This window comes from Fimicolochytrium jonesii (assembly GCF_025526975.1).
Source record: "Fimicolochytrium jonesii strain JEL569 chromosome Unknown EV422scaffold_31, whole genome shotgun sequence".
NCBI lineage: Eukaryota > Fungi > Chytridiomycota > Chytridiomycetes > Spizellomycetales > Powellomycetaceae > Fimicolochytrium > Fimicolochytrium jonesii.
The window spans coordinates 79943-94984 of NW_026515698.1; the positions used below are offsets into that span (position 1 = coordinate 79943).

The 15042-nt window shown below is 52.7% G+C and overlaps 4 protein-coding genes across 4 annotated transcripts; 1 reads left to right on the forward strand and 3 right to left on the reverse strand.

Moving 5' to 3' along the window:
* Window positions 1-818: 818 nt before the first annotated feature.
* EV422DRAFT_543054 (uncharacterized protein) lies at window positions 819-4753 on the reverse strand. The gene is made up of 8 exons (XM_053071314.1): window positions 4071-4753; window positions 3665-3978; window positions 3387-3583; window positions 2971-3306; window positions 2462-2889; window positions 2175-2386; window positions 1676-2089; window positions 819-1571 (listed from the first exon to the last, which is right to left on the reverse strand). Exons 1-8 carry the CDS (start codon window positions 4512-4514, stop codon window positions 1319-1321), a joined length of 2598 nt encoding a protein of 865 aa, XP_052921989.1. The 5' UTR covers window positions 4515-4753; the 3' UTR covers window positions 819-1318.
* A 1019-nt stretch (window positions 4754-5772) lies between these two features.
* EV422DRAFT_543056 (uncharacterized protein) lies at window positions 5773-7362 on the reverse strand. The gene is made up of 5 exons (XM_053071315.1): window positions 6896-7362; window positions 6387-6816; window positions 6299-6316; window positions 6022-6228; window positions 5773-5922 (listed from the first exon to the last, which is right to left on the reverse strand). The coding sequence occupies exons 1-5, from the start codon at window positions 7211-7213 to the stop codon at window positions 5867-5869; spliced, it is 1029 nt and encodes a 342-aa protein (XP_052921990.1). The 5' UTR covers window positions 7214-7362; the 3' UTR covers window positions 5773-5866.
* Window positions 7363-10359: 2997 nt separating this feature from the next.
* EV422DRAFT_261309 (cutinase) lies at window positions 10360-11313 on the forward strand. Its single transcript, XM_053065795.1, has one exon. The coding sequence runs from the start codon at window positions 10459-10461 to the stop codon at window positions 11098-11100; it is 642 nt and encodes a 213-aa protein (XP_052921991.1). The 5' UTR covers window positions 10360-10458; the 3' UTR covers window positions 11101-11313.
* Window positions 11314-11681: 368 nt separating this feature from the next.
* Window positions 11682-13961, reverse strand: EV422DRAFT_571113 (P-loop containing nucleoside triphosphate hydrolase protein; the record flags this gene model as incomplete). The annotated part of the gene is made up of 8 exons (XM_053072954.1): window positions 11682-11965; window positions 12045-12106; window positions 12186-12392; window positions 12469-12620; window positions 12832-12978; window positions 13035-13130; window positions 13542-13781; window positions 13863-13961. 8 exons carry the CDS (start codon window positions 13959-13961, stop codon window positions 11682-11684), a joined length of 1287 nt encoding a protein of 428 aa, XP_052921992.1.
* Window positions 13962-15042: the final 1081 nt, after the last annotated feature.

Here is a 15042-nt window from a genome sequence, read left to right on the forward strand (position 1 = left end):
ATCCGTGGTCACTGATAAAGCGGGAAGTATCAAAAGCAAACCCGGCTGTACCGTCGTTGGATGGAATTATTCAGCAACTATGGCCTACAATGCATAGACATTTGGATAGTTTGGTGGCATCCATGCCGTCGAGAATGGCAGCAGGCCGTCGAGAATGGCAGCAGTCATAGCGGCAGAAGGGGGAACCACCCGGTATTAGATTAAGTTCCAATACCCCAAGATTAAGGATGATGAGGTCTTAAGTCGCAGATTCAATTGTCGTAGCTTCTCGCTATGATGATGCTGATGATATGCGCTGATACTGACTCAATCTTGGACACGGGTGTAATGGTCACTGAGACCAGCGGGAGAAACGAGAGCGCAACGCGAGTGCCCAAATCCAGGCTGCCCCTCAAGCGATTGCGGAAGTGCCTAGAGCCACCGGCAACCTCCAAAAAGCACTGGCAGAATGCTGCCCAGCAAAAGTCAAGCTAACAATCACGCCTGGCCATGCCGGCAGTGGATACCACGCCTGGCTGTGCCGGCAGTGGTCATAGCTCTTCTAGTTGCAGGGCAACAGTGCCATTGCATTCTATGGAAAAAAGTTTGGCAATTGCCGGAGGATCTTGGGCTGGGGAGAGGAGAAAACGACCCGGGTGCTGTAGCCTGTGAGTCACGGCGGACGCGCCGACAGTGGACACTGACTTAATCTTGGGGGGGTCGGAGCTGGGTCGGAGGTTTATGGACACTGGCTGTACGCGTCAACCGCGCGTCGATCTCGAGTTTCGACTTTCAACGTTTCCCAACGGGCAAAACTCCATCGGTCTCGATGCAAAGAAGCAGAACTGTTTTGACTTTACATTGGGGGACTTCACAAAGTCTATGTACATGCACATGTAACAAATAGATAACAGAATGCGGCAACACGAACTGTGCAGGGGGATGTGTAGCGGCTGCGAGCAAACTAGCTGTCCGTCGCTGATGCCGGAGCCACGTGTCCCATCTCAGCTCCGGAGGATGATGATATTCTCCTCCTACTCCACTGATGCCTGTCGATTTCGAAAGGTTTGGGGTAAATTGCCCGCAATCCTTAGACAACTGAAACATCGATCGGTTTCCCTTTTCCACTTCTTCCACCGGGTATATGCATCGTGTGGGACTCAGTTGCATCCCTGGCAAGCAAGCCACCGAATGATCACGGTATGATCTCGCCTAAATCCTCAAGACTCTTCTTGCAAACAAACTGATGATGGTGACGGGCAGGTGTGTGCGCGATGCTGAGCCCGGTTGTCCAACAGCTAGGACAGGTCCTAGCGTCCTTCATTGCGGCCCTCGCACACTAGACCGCCCCTACCCAACGTCTTCCCTGATCCCCCACATCTCGTTCCCTCCCAGCCTCAACCAAAGCGTCATACAGATCCTGAATGAGCAGCGGTTTCGTCAGGTAGCTCCTCATCCCGATCGCGAGACATTTATCGCGGTCCTCGACCGAGGCGTTGGCGGTTAGTGCGACGATATAGGGTGGTCGCGAGGACGTTGTGGGTTTTTGGAAATGCTCCATGATCTTTTCGCATGTTTCGTGCCCGTTCAGCCTATAATGGTCATGGGAAGGGGTAAGTCAGCGCCGGCCCGCAAACGGAGAAGCATGGATAACACCACGCCTTGATACTACTCGGCGCGAGGACTGATACTTTACCCAGGCATAAACATATCAAGGAACAAAATATCGTACATCCTCCCTTTGGCATCCGCTTCCAACACCGCTCGCACAGCTTGCACGCCATCAAGCGCATGTTCGACCGAATCGTCCCGATACCCAAACTTCCCCAAGAACGTCCTAACGATCCGCGCGTTCAAAACATTGTCTTCCGCAAGGAGGATCTTGAACGGTAGGCGAGCCGAGAGGTCTGGACTCCATTTGCGCTGGCGTTGGAGGGTCATACGAGTTCCGTTGGGCGAGGTTGCCTGGCCGTTTGCGGTGCTTTTCTCAGAGATTGGGCACTTGAACTTGAAGGCCATTGTTGCGCCGCGCTCTTGGGAGGGCGGCTTCACCCAGATCTTGCCGCCCATGAGGCCGACTAGGTGATGGGCGATGGTGAGTCCGAGACCGCTATTGAGAGGTTGCGAACGAATAGATTGGCATTAGCATGTGCTCATCGTAAACAGGTTGAGTGGCGGTTAGAAAGGGAGCGTACCTGCCCTGGGCATGCTTTGCCTTTGTGCTGTCCAACTGGACGAAAGGCTTGAACAAGCGCGCAGCTTCCTCCGGTCCGATTCCTGGCCCGCTATCCTGCACTTCGAATTGAAGTTCGACTTCTCGAGCTTCCGTGCCTCCGCAAAAGAGTCCGGCGCAAGCTTCATCTTCGAGACGGATGCATCGTATGACGACTTGCCCTTCATCAGTAAACTGCGAGTCATGTTAGGGTGAGTGAGGTGGTAGAAGCACTTTTGATATCCTTTTCACGACGCCTCTTCAACCAACCTTATACCCGTTCGCCGCCAAATTGATAAGTATCTGCTTTAACCGCGACTTATCCGCCATGATCGACTCAGGCAGCCCTTTCCCAACCTCCCACTTGATCTCGACCTTCTTCCTAGCAATAGCAGGACCCGCGAGTGGACTGACTGAGTCCGACGGCGATTGGTTGATCTGAAATGTTCGTCCTAGATCGGTTGGTTGCACCAATTTGACGACCTCTTCCAAGAGTGCAGGCACATTAACAGGCGTGGGTAAGAGCGTTATCGAGGAGCCCATCTCGATCTTGGTCACGTCTAGCAGCTCGTTGATTACGTCGAGAAGGTGGCTCCCTGCGTCGTTGAGAGTGCTCAGGAGTTCCTGTTGCCCCGATGTTAACGGGGTGTCCTGTAAAAGCTGAGCCATTCCGAGCACCGCGTTCATTGGGGTCCTGACTGGAAGCAAACAACATACACCTTCGTGAGCCACATCAGCGAGGCTAACAACACACCGCCATTCAACTCCTCAACACTTACGTTCATGACTCATATGTGAGATGAAATCCGTTTTAGCATGATTAGCCGCCACTGCCACTTCCTTAGCTTCCGTCAATTGAGCCTCCATCTTCAACCGTTTGATCTCCGCGCCCGCTCTCTCCGCAAACACACACAACCCAACCCGAACGTGCTCGGCGCTGCCGATAACCCCCAACAGTCCGGGCCGATCATCGATCATGCCAATAACGCCGAGGTACTCTCCCGTTTCGGTGTCGAGGATGGAAACCGCAACGAATGATTGCGGCGCTCGGTCGAGCGTCTGCCATGCGGGATTGTCTGGGAATAGGTCCATGACGCCATCTGGGATCGATACCACTGATACAAGTATAGATGCAAACAGTAAGCATCGCAATCTGCTAAACAGCGTGTTACATTCCATCCGAAATGCTGCGTACCGTTGTCATCAAGCGTGTAAACGCATGGGGTATCCGCAATGTTGTATTCCTTTCCTTCTACTTCCCGGATATACCCGTGATCTCTATGATAGAAACCACAATACCTCAACCTAGTTGGCCGAGTGCCGGCGCTCTCGCCCCCCGGAGTCGATTGATGTGGTACGGCCATAGCAATCCAGGCATAGCAGAAGCCTGACCTATCACAGTTGGAATAGCAGCGGGTTGAGTGAAGAGCCTGATACTGTGATTAGTGGCTGGAGTGCAGCAGCAGGACGCACCAGTTCGATACGCTACGGAGCATCGTCGCAAAGAAATCGTGACCAACAGCCCGAGCGGCGTTTTGATATATTTTCTGCAATCTTTTCTCGAAATCAGGCGCTGCAAAGTCGATACTGGTTTGCGAAGACCCAAGGTCGGCTGCTGAGTGATGTCGGCCCAACGCCGAATTGGAGGGTTTGCTGCTAAGTCTGGAGAGCGGCGTTACGATGCGCGCGCATAGAAGAATTGCTTTGATGCCGGAATCGGTCGATCCCCGGTTGCCGCGATAATATACGGGGTAAGACTCGACGTCCGATGCGATTATCTCCCCGGTCTGCCGCCGGACGGGTAAGGTAAGTATGGGAAGGGGATCATTTGCCGATAAAAGGCAAACCACCCTAACACAAACAGAAAGCTTAGACAGACCTTCTTTTTGAAATGCATCAATCTATCGGTGAAGGTTTTACTCTCGTCAGTGTCCCCGACTTGTAGTAGATGCTTAATCCACGCAAGCGTCTGAAGCTGCTCGGTGGCATCATCATCCCGCCCAGCGACTACTTGGTGAATCCCGTTATTATCGAACTGCTTCAGATCCGCCATCGCATAACCCAAAGCAGCTTCAGCAGCCGGGTTCAGTTCGAAGATGAACGGGTCAACGGGAGAGACATCGTTCAAGGTCTCTGAATTTGGCTCCGAACGTGAGCAGTTCAGTGCGCAACTGGGTTTACACGCAGAGGTTCCCTGCTGCGCTATAATGATGCAAGGGTCGAGCGAGTCCCTCATGAATCGCCTCAACAGCAGGTCGCTGTTAGTGCTGAGGGACAGTGAACGATGACATACTCCGCTGTTGGTGCCGTTTTGAGAGTGCATGATTTTCTGGCGAAAATTATGCAATTTGGCAGATTCCTTCGACAGACGGCAAAGGTGTGCAGGCTTGGAAAACTACGTAGGGCTGATGAGGGTTACAGACCGGGATCTTGTGCGGATGCATTTGTCAACGACAAGTCAGACAATGAACGGGCGTAGTGCGTAGGCCTATTGTGCCCTGGCCTGCTGCGTGTGTTCCCAAACACCGTCCGTATTCCCCTTGCCCGCTTCTATAATTAGCAGCCTGGCCTGCACTGTACTGTGCTTTCAGTTGACGGCAAAAGGGACAATCTCGACAACCGACGGTACGTTCAAGTGACAGCAAGTGACACTATTGCATTCAATTGGGGAACCACATCCATGGAAGACCAGAGCAAAGTCGTTGGGCTGCCCCCATACCCACACTCGAAAGCAAAAGTTTCAACGGGTATAAAAGCGCACGTTTACTGGAGAATCACTGCTACGGGACATCAATTCCCTGACATCGTGCGTGTATATACGACTAGGGTAATCCATTGAACGATCGTGGTATGACACTCGCCGTGCTTGAAAATCGACATATCTTTCGGATGGCCACGCATTTCCGTGGTTTATCAGAACACTCGATGAACTCCGGGAAGCGGCGGATAGCCTCATCCTCTCAGGTTCGAGCTGGTAGCAGAAAACGGCTGAAAGAAAGGAAGTCAGGCAGCTTGCATCAGAATCTGATGCGTCTGGAGGCCCTTGGCACGGCGACTCCATCTGTTTCCCCATTTCGGCCGTAGGCCTCGGTCAATCCAACAACCAGTGGATGTCGTGAGATTTAGGTACCCCATGGCGAATTTTGTGCATTGGCCCCTTGTGAAAATGAGCGACGAGTCAAGCACGGAGGATGAAGATCTCTCGCAAAATCTCGTCTGGAAGAGTGATTGGCCAGGCTGATTGACCACTTGTTAATTGGCTACTTAGCGACATTTTCACCAGCGTCGACTCTCGTACGGATAATAAAACTGCTTGCGAATCGACTTCGTCTGAGACGAAGAAGAGGGGTGCAGTGCGTACGTGTCTCCTGGTGCTCTCCACATCCTGTACACTCTGTTTCTGGTTGCATACAACGCATAAACAGCTCCAACCTCCCCCTTGCTGACCTAAAACTATTAGTAGGCTCGAAGAAGAAAGGTGGCCCAGATGTGTGGCTTTATATGCCATCGATTCGGACCCACTCGGAATGTGGAGTTGACTCGGGCGCGCTGTCGAGTTACTGTCAATGAGCCCCATCTGACTTGACTCATTTGCGGGTTGGAACACGAGGGAAGGTCTACTCTGAATGCAAAAATCCAATTGAAGGATATTTTCATATTTACAGCGAACTTGAATCAAGCGACGCCGAGGTCGCTCTTGCAACCGACAGCGAGCGAATCTTTTGCGCCACCTGAGCCCAACATCTTAGCGGCGAGCATGAGCGAGCTCTCGAATACAAGCTAGCACGACGTATTGGGAGCACTGGGCACGAATGCCGTTAACTACTCACTAAGTTCATCCTCACTATCCTCATCCTCACTAGACTCATCCTCGCTCGGGTCGTCAGGGTCTCGCCGACATCGTCGAACTCCGGTTTTTGTAGGATGCTTTAGGGGACACCAAATGTCGCACAAGATCATCGGCAGACCGAACCCACATGTGGTAGATTCTTCTTTAGCATATAATCGCCAGCACCTAGTACACCGCCACCCCTTGGCTAGCTCGAAGTGAAGATGATTTAGTTCGAGCAAGCCAATATGTTTTGTTCTTTGGACAAATGCCCTTACTCTTGTATTGACACATTTCTGTGAATCCGTAAAGAGTTAGATTACAGCGCTCATGGTCACCTGACCCTGCACGTCACTCTGTACTTGCCTTCTTTAAGGAAGGCCCCGCATTTTTGCTTCTTCCCATTCATCACTAACTTCCCAACGCACATGATATCGCAGCTGCCGGGAGGCCTCTCGCATTCCAAACAGTATCCACGTGGTTTGCCATAATAAGTAAACACTGCAAATGAGTGGTGAGTATTCAATGTGAAGATGCTCTTGAAGGCTGGAAAGTCAATACTCCTGGCGATGACGCTCTCGGGGCAATTGAAGCAATCGGGTGTTATCTCTTTCCATATCTTAGCTTGACGCTCGGCACATTCTTGTTTTTGGCATCTCTCTCTGTCTTCTCCGAGTGCCTCAATCAGGGTGCGTACAACTGTCGGATACGGACGCTTTCCAGTAAGTTCAGCGCATCTCCCGTCAAAGTGATATTCTCTAGGAGCATCTTTCTCCCGTCGTACAGAGACCGTGCTCTATGTCGTGTGACACATATACAAAATTCAGAGAGAGTGCATATCACTCATCTGATAATCAAAAGACAGAGCCACCTACTTTTTTGTAAAGCGCAACCAAGGCCCTTGCACACCCGGCGTACTTTCTCAACTCCCCGGTTGAAGCGACGTACTGGATAACGGGTCCGACGCGCATCGAGGATGTCCAGCCGAACTTGGAATCAAGTAATCGATTCGCCTCATTTCTAAAGGTCACCGACGCTGCTCTCAACGTAATGAGGGTTTTAAATGAAGCGAACTTCAAGATTGATGATAGAAGTTCAAGGGGAACTACTGGTGATCGATCTTCTGGCGACTCTTCTGGCAACTCTTCTGGCGACTCTTCTGGCGACTTTTCTGAGACGACCTCGTGCACCATTTTGGACGGTTTCGTTGAGCAACGTTTCTGTGGTGAGGAGCAGTTGGCATAAAGGTTTTATATCGGAAGAGACCTGCGGGCGAGGGGATAAGCGGGGCAGTTATATCCTCCTAACTATGGAGAGCCATCCGGGTCAAAACTTTATTGGGTCGGTTGAGAAGTTGAGGTTTCCGAAACTTTTTTGGGGACATTTTGACAGTGACAGTCACTGCTTACGTCCAATTGCCTCATTCAGCTCTCGACAGCGCGTCTCACCTGGCCTGAGGTTCAAAGGAGGACATCGAGTCCATAAGTTTTGAACCCAACATCGTTACCATGGTCCACAGGCGTTGATATGTACTGCAGCAACAGGAAAAGGGCTCCGTAGGCCATTCTGATGGGGGCCGTCGGTAGGTCGATTGATTTGCATGGACGTCCACTAATAGACATGTCGCCAGACAGTACTTTCGCATAGGCAGTTGGTCCCTCGCTTTCCAGTTGATACGGGGATCATGGAGATATATAGGATCTTCTCAGAATGGAACGACTGGGAGCAACTGAAGATGCGCAACCGTCGCGTAGTCTCTTGTTTTCTGCGGGTGCTCTATTACCTCCACGCCAACACTTACTCGAGACTCTTCAACGTGCCTTGTGGAGTCGCCCTCTCTCACAATGTCCTATTTTCACCGGGAAATTCGCCGTCTGCACACCGGAGTAACACAATCCGTCACCTTGGCGTACAAGGTCTTGGAGGAGGGCATAGCCAGGCTTCCCAAGTGGCCGGAGTGCTGGCAGTCGGAGGAACACCGTTTGCGGCGTCAGTTTGGAATACCTCGCTACAGGTAGGGAGAACTGAAGCGCTATTCCAGAGTTACTGAAGATGGCTGGTGCGGTGGACGGAAAGTTGGACACCCTCAGTAAGGCTCGAAAATATGATGGACGCTTCGATCCCTGTCCAAAAGTGAGAACTGATACACAGAACAGATATGGAAAAATGGTCTATTTCATTGCCATATCTATTCTCGTATATCATTTTTCAGTGATGGATGCCACAAATGCGAGAGTAGGAAATGACGGCCGGAATCAGTGGGGAGCGCCTACATATCCATGTCAATATGAGGAACCACCCTCTACTTTTGCAATGGATCTCTTGTCTCCCGCAATGACGCATAGTCAGTTCCTCCTCTGACTGAGGAGCCAGACTGCGGGAGCCAGCCCGCCGTGGTTCGCTGCCCGCCGATGTATCAACCTCATTGTTCCACTTTCGGCATTTTCGTCATCACAACCGCAGAGGCTTACACTCTGGAAAGAAATCTTGCTATCTTCTTTGAGACCCGATGATATATAAGTCGTCGCAGGTGGGACCCGAACATGGGGGGCGACGACCGGCGCTGGCAGCAGCTTAATTGTGTGCAGCATTGGGGAACAAGGAGGCAGGAACGAACGGGGTCAGAGGAAAGTCTCTTGGCACATCACAAGGCCTCCACATCGTCTTGGGGGAAAATGACAGATAGATGGGCTCCACGGCACGTTGCTAGAATCTCTCGTTGCCGCAAAAAAGCTAGCCTGTTGCCAGTCACGACGCTATGTACGTCCAAAACGGAAACAGCGTCGAAGTCCACGTCGAAGGCAAAGTACGTAATGCACTTGCCGTCCCGCCGGTCGGAAGGTCGATGTTTCTTGAGATGCTGATTGAGGAAGGACCATGTTCGAGATCGTTGGACGGTCCGCTGGAAGGCTACTTCGTCCCTTAGGTCGCAAAGGTCGACGTAAGAACGTAGCAGGTCGGGCATTCCGAACAAACTGAAAGGTGCATAGTGGTGAGTGAAGGCTTTTGAATGATTAGCAGTACCTGCAAGACGATGCGGGGTGTAATCGAGTTGAAGTTCTTCCTCGTGGGAAAAGGCACATGGCTGGGGACGGTCCGATAATTAGAGCCGCACCCGCACGAAGGAAAGAACCGCAGTGAAAGTTGAAACACTCAATACCTTGCACTTGGACTGCATTGGAGGACTACATATATACTGCAGAGACGCCGGTCGCCAACACCGCAAAGGGCTCAGCGGTATGCTGCCATCCTACTGTACCTCAATGCCGTCGATTTGACCAGCGGAAAGGAAACCGCCATGGAAATGCCTGCAACAGAAGCAAGCTGCAAACCTCGCGTAGGCTTGCTCATAATGGCTGGACCTTCAAGTTCAGACTTCCATTGGCCTCACGCACAGTTAGCCTCCTGGCGACGTCAGGTAACAAGGTTTAGACTACTCCGAAGTTGAAACGTCTTGGGGAACCGCCGTCTATAGTTCGAGGCGGCGCGGTGATACAGCTTCCTCTGACGTCTGAAGCCTTGTACGAATATCCAAGTTGGGCGTATCTTGTGCGTCCGCCCCGACTTCCTTCATGCTGTCTCGTCGAATGGGTGGCTGTCTTATGACCGGACTATCGCTCGTGTGTCATGGACTTCCCACCGTCAACGGGTATCATATGCTCTCTTCCCTTGAGTAACTCGGATGTTTTTCGTATCCTTTCTGCTGGATCGTTGGACTTGACTCTTTCCATAATCACAAAGCTCCGGAGGGGATTTTAGGATTTGGACTCCGAGAAGCTCGAAATGTTTGTTTTGACCGATAGCCTGAGACCGCCGTAACACTGAATTTGTAGCTGGATCTGGAGCGGATACTTTCTTACATGGCGGCTGACATGCTTTCGATTTGCTCTAGCTCGGAGCAAGCCCCCGAGTCCCTCCATATCTTCCTCGTATGCAGGGATGCCCGGCAGAAATGGGATTGCCACATTTTCCCCTTGAGAACGGGTCCCGGGCCTCACACCGTCGTTACACCTCTTTCAAGATCCAGATCCTGGGCACAACCGTTGCACTGCTCCCGAAAAAGTATCGACCATAACACAAGTTTGTCAAGCAAACATTTTCCATTCACTTTTTTGGTACATGGTCAATCCCATACCTATGTGATACGCCGGTTTGCACCTCCGTTGCACCTTCTGCTCCCGGAGGGATGCGGTATGGGAGATAGTCTCAATCAAAAGCATTTGCGGCATGCCACATGCTGAATGATCCTATGTACTGTAATGCACCGGCGCGATATGCACACAGCGCTCGACATTACTCAGGGCGACGAGCCCATGTCGAGTAATTTCGCATAAAAGCAAGTGCGGGAGGAAGCCCAACCCGCCCTTCACAGCCTTCACAGCATCTGATCCAAGTTCCTCCGACCGGCCTCACACCCTCATCAAGCATCACATTCAAGATGCGCGTCCTCGCCCTCCTCTCTGCCCTCGCCGTCGGTGCCGCCGCCCTCCCTGCGGGCATCCCCACTGGCTCCGCGGCCCCCGGCTGCCCTACCGTCGAATTCCTCTCCGTCCGCGGCACCACCGAATCCCAAGTCGGCAGCACGATCCTCAACCGCGGTCCCGTCGGCCGACTTAACAAACAAATCGCGGGCTCCGCAATCTACAACATCGTCTACCCCGCCGACTACAATTTCAACACCGGCCCGGCCATCGGTGCCAGGGACCTCCTCGCGCACCTGAACTCCCGAACCGCCTCATGCCCCTCCACGAGATTCGTGCTCGCGGGCTACTCCCAGGGCGCGATGGTCGTCCAAACCGCTCTCCCGCAGATCCCCGCCGCAACTGCACCGAAAGTCAAGGCTGTCATCATGTTCGGCGACCCGTACTACGATCCCCTCGGCCCGTCCGCGGAGGGTACCGCAAAAGGGTCCGGGAGGGGTGGGAGGCCGGTGCCGGCGCAGTGGCAACCCAAGTTGAGGGATTACTGCAACAAGGGCGATCCTGTCTGCGCGGGAGGATCAAACTGGGTGGTGCATGCGAGCTATGCAAATGATGCCGTCGCTACTCAGGCCGTCAACTTTGTGACCTCGTTGGTGTAGAGAGTAATGCCTTGAAATATCTTAGATCTTCGTACCATCCCTTCTATTGGATTGGAGAACATGCCGCTGATTCCACATCATGCCAACGATGGATCCCTTACTTTTGTATGTACCCCTTTTGTATAGCTCTGTTGCCCGGTGCAAACAGGATATTAATAGCTCTAATTCACATTTCTTCTGTACAATAAATCATGGTGTTCTAATCCCCAAACGCTCCAAAGGATTGCAAAGGAGACTGGTCCACCGCACATGATGTAGTTGACTCATCGCTGGGCGATGAGGGGAAAGGGAGTAGATCGTCCCAAAGCTCAATCTAATTTCAGTAAACTTACGCCGTAACAAATCCGTGGCATATCTATCGTTACGCCGTGTCATATCTATAGCAAGCACAGTTACTATCTACACTCTAATTATCTATCTACACTCTATTCTCACACTGTCCACAACGGTGGAGAAGTCCGGATCAACAAGCAGACCCGATTCCGCAGCTTTGTCCTCCAGTCGCAGAGCAGGAGCCGTTTACTGCTGCAATTAAAACAGCGGGCTATCGGGTTGGCCCACATCTGGCGAGAATTGGATACTCAAACAGGCCGTCCAAACGCATCAACTCTAAATACGTCCAAACCCGCCTCACCCCTCGCCGCCTCCACCGCCAGGCCATAAAACGCGGAGTCAGGGTCGCTCAACAGCCTGAACGGGGTCCCGTCCTCCACAACCGCGCTATTCGCGAGCACAATAACGCGGTGCATGCTCGGCAGTGCTTCGATGCGGTGCGCGATGGAGATGATTGTTGTGGTAGGCGGGAGCCCGCTGTCGAGGAGGGTGCGGAGACGTTGCTCGATGCTGGGGTCGAGGGCGGCCGTTGCTGATGGAGTGGAGGAGGGGCGTGAGTGGCTGTATTGGCTTGTGTGAGAGCGACCATTCAATTGTGTCCGTGGACTCACATTCATCTACGACCAGAATTGGGCTTTGCGAGAAGAGCCTCGGCAACACAGATGAGCTGACGCTGGAATAGGAATACATCAGCTGCGATGTCGCAAAGCGAGGGGTCGTATCGGGTTGATGCCACCGTGTCCGAAACTCACCTGCCCCACACTGAAATTCGCACCTGCGCCTCAACCTTCGTGTTCAAGCTCGCCATCTGGTCCCCAAACAACTGCTTGATCCCACAATCCTCCAGAGCACGCCACAGCTGCGCATCGTCAAATTCCCCGCGCGCGTCAAGGTTATCCCGCAGGGTCCCCGCAAACAACACGGGTTCCTGGGCAATAACCACAACCGTCTTGCGCACCCTGTACAATCCAACAGATATCCGTGCCGTCGATCTTTATCGTGCCTGCGCTCGGTTCCACTAGCCGGGAGAGGCACGATACAAGAGTCGATTTCCCGGACCCCGTTCGGCCGACAATACCGATGTGCCGGCCGCCTGGAACGTGCAGCGATAGGTTCTCCAGGGCTGGTGTGGGCCGAGAGGCGTAAGATACCTCGACATTGCTGAATTCGATGGCGCCGGTGCTGGGCTATGAGGAGGGGGACGACGTTGGGGATGGTTGTGGGGGAATGTTTTCGGCGTGGTGGCGGAGTCGCTCTACGCTGTTCATGTTCACCTGAAAATATCCACGGTATGAGGGTCTCATATTGGGTATGCGCACTTCCGGTCCGATTCACACGGGCGTCTATTATACCGACTTTCCAAACTCCATCGATTAAGCACAATCGTAACCAACTCACCTCCAAACTAACAAACGACCACATGTACAGATACACATTCGCCGCTAACGTCAACGAGTACGTCAACCCGAGTCCCGCAAACACCGTCGACATAACTTTCCCAGCGCCCAACGCGCCCACAAAAAACGTCGTAACCGCAAACAACAGCTGAATCCGCCGCCTCATCCTCGTTTGTTGCGCCGCTGTCTCTCGTCTGCTGACACCTCACAGAAATCTTCCAAAGCCACGTCAGCGACGGCCTTGCGAATTTTCAATGTCTTCAAATAGTCTTCAAATGCTTCTTTGGTAGATTCCCGTCCCTAATACATTGAAAAGGCGTGAGGCATTAGTGGATCTATGCCCTCAAACGCCTGTCCAGCCCTTGGGTAATGTTGCTCTCCAAAGGGTCCGCCCGAATCACAATGTACACCCCCTTTCCGCAGCGGATCTTGGGTGAATCACGAAGGGTCAGGGTTGCAACATTCCCGCGGGCTGGCCAATGACTACTGGGTGGTGCTCCTCTCCAAAGGGTCCGCTCGAATCACAATGTACACCCCCCTTCCGCAGCGGATCTTGGGTGAATCACGAAGGGTCAGGGTTGCAGCATCCCCAGCCCCTCACCGGCGCAACCATGGGTCGATAATCGCAGGTTTGGGGACTTATAGCCATTGTTTGAACAGGCAATAATTAATTGTTCAGACAAATAAAAGCTGCCATGTCACTGCACGTACCAGATTCCTCAAAACGTTTTTCACATTGGCCTTGTGCTCTGGCGCATTATGATAGACCTCGCGCAGACACCTTATCCCTGCACAAAAATCCCCTTGCAGTTTTATGGCAGCACTTGCATGCAGCACATCCCGGTTTCCGGATTGGCTGATCTCCATATATATGCCAATGTAGCCTTGATTGTTGAAGCGACCGGCGTCAAAGGCCGCGAGGAAGTCGTCAATGGTAATGCCTGCCGTACCCTTCCTGAAGGGGGGAAGAGCAGGACGTACGTTCATGAGCACAAAGCGAAACGCACAGTGGGGAATTGATCAGAATCTCACCAGGGGAAAGATGATCTTGGCTTTGCTCACTTCGTCCTCGGAGGCGGTGTCGTGCTCGTCTGCGCCCTCGTCGTAAGAGTGCCTGTCGCCCCCAAGCATGATTACCGAGGTGGTGTGCGTCCTGTACACACTGTTGATCAAGAAATCACAGCATGCGGAGAAACAGTGCGGGATCGTGCTTTGGAAAACGCGCAGAATGCCTTCGGGACTGTGCGGACGTAGCGTCGGCGACCTGAATACTCTGAATCTGACTCTGAATAAGGATTCTCTGATAGCGCGACGCGACTCACTTGTTCCTCAGTTCCGCTCTTCTTCTGCCACTAGGCTTTTAGCTTTCACATGATCCCGCGCAATCTTTGCGGTAGCTTGTTCCAGGACCGCAGCATCGCCGTCAGCAGCGTCGCCCTGATCGCCACGCGGGTCGTCAGCGTGAGAGGAAAGAAACGTGCGCAAGGGTCCGTCCCGCTGCAAGAGCTCCTTGGCTGGTCCTTGCTCCACGATCCGGCCGCCATCGACAAACACAATCATATCCGCCGTATGTACGACTTGAAGTCGCTGCGTCACAAAGATCCGCGTCTTGTCCATCAACGCCCCTAAGCTATGGAATCATATCACCAAAGAAGGAAGAGAAAAGAATGCATTTAGTAACCATGGCCCAATTAAGGCACAGAGAAGTCCGTACAATTGCATGTCCCCTATTGACCCAATAGTGGTACGAAACCAAAGCTGGATCATGCAGGGTCTGCCTTACCCGAGAGGATGAAGGCTGGGATGAAGGTGACGTTCCCACACTACCCCAGTCTAGTCATTGTCTGGCATCAAAAGTTGTGCAAGACCCCTATGTTGCTCTATGATGCCCGTACCCTCAAGCAAATGCCCACCTCCCAAAGGAGAGAGCCATCACTACGTCGCGATGCCCCCGCAGGAACAACAGATACTAGGGCCCCGTTCAATGAGCATAGTACTACGAGACCAGAGCTGGATCATGCAGGGTCTGCCTTGTCCCAAAGGATGAAGGTGACGTTCCCACACTACCCCAGTCCAGTCATTTTTTGGCACCAAGGCGAGAAAAACCCCTATGTTGCTCTACGATGCCCGTAGCCTCAAGCAAATGCCCACCTCCCGAAGGAGAGAGCCATCACTACGTCCCGATGCCCCCGCAGGAACAACAGATACGCCA

Coding starts and splice junctions, on each gene's coding strand:
- EV422DRAFT_543054 (XM_053071314.1), bottom strand. CDS start 4,514: ATGCACTCTCAAAACGGCACCAACAGCGGAGTATGTCATCGTTCACTG. Junction 2,387..2,461: donor TGGCGGCGAACGGGTATAAG/GTTGGTTGAAGA, acceptor CATGACTCGCAG/TTTACTGATGAAGGGCAAGT. Junction 2,090..2,174: donor GCAAAGCATGCCCAGGGCAG/GTACGCTCCCTT, acceptor ACCTCTCAATAG/CGGTCTCGGACTCACCATCG.
- EV422DRAFT_543056 (XM_053071315.1), bottom strand. CDS start 7,213: ATGGTGCACGAGGTCGTCTCAGAAAAGTCGCCAGAAGAGTCGCCAGAA. Junction 6,817..6,895: donor TGGTTGCGCTTTACAAAAAA/GTAGGTGGCTCT, acceptor CACACGACATAG/AGCACGGTCTCTGTACGACG. Junction 5,923..6,021: donor GGATAGTGAGGATGAACTTA/GTGAGTAGTTAA, acceptor TGTTGGGCTCAG/GTGGCGCAAAAGATTCGCTC.
- EV422DRAFT_261309 (XM_053065795.1), top strand. CDS start 10,459: ATGCGCGTCCTCGCCCTCCTCTCTGCCCTCGCCGTCGGTGCCGCCGCC.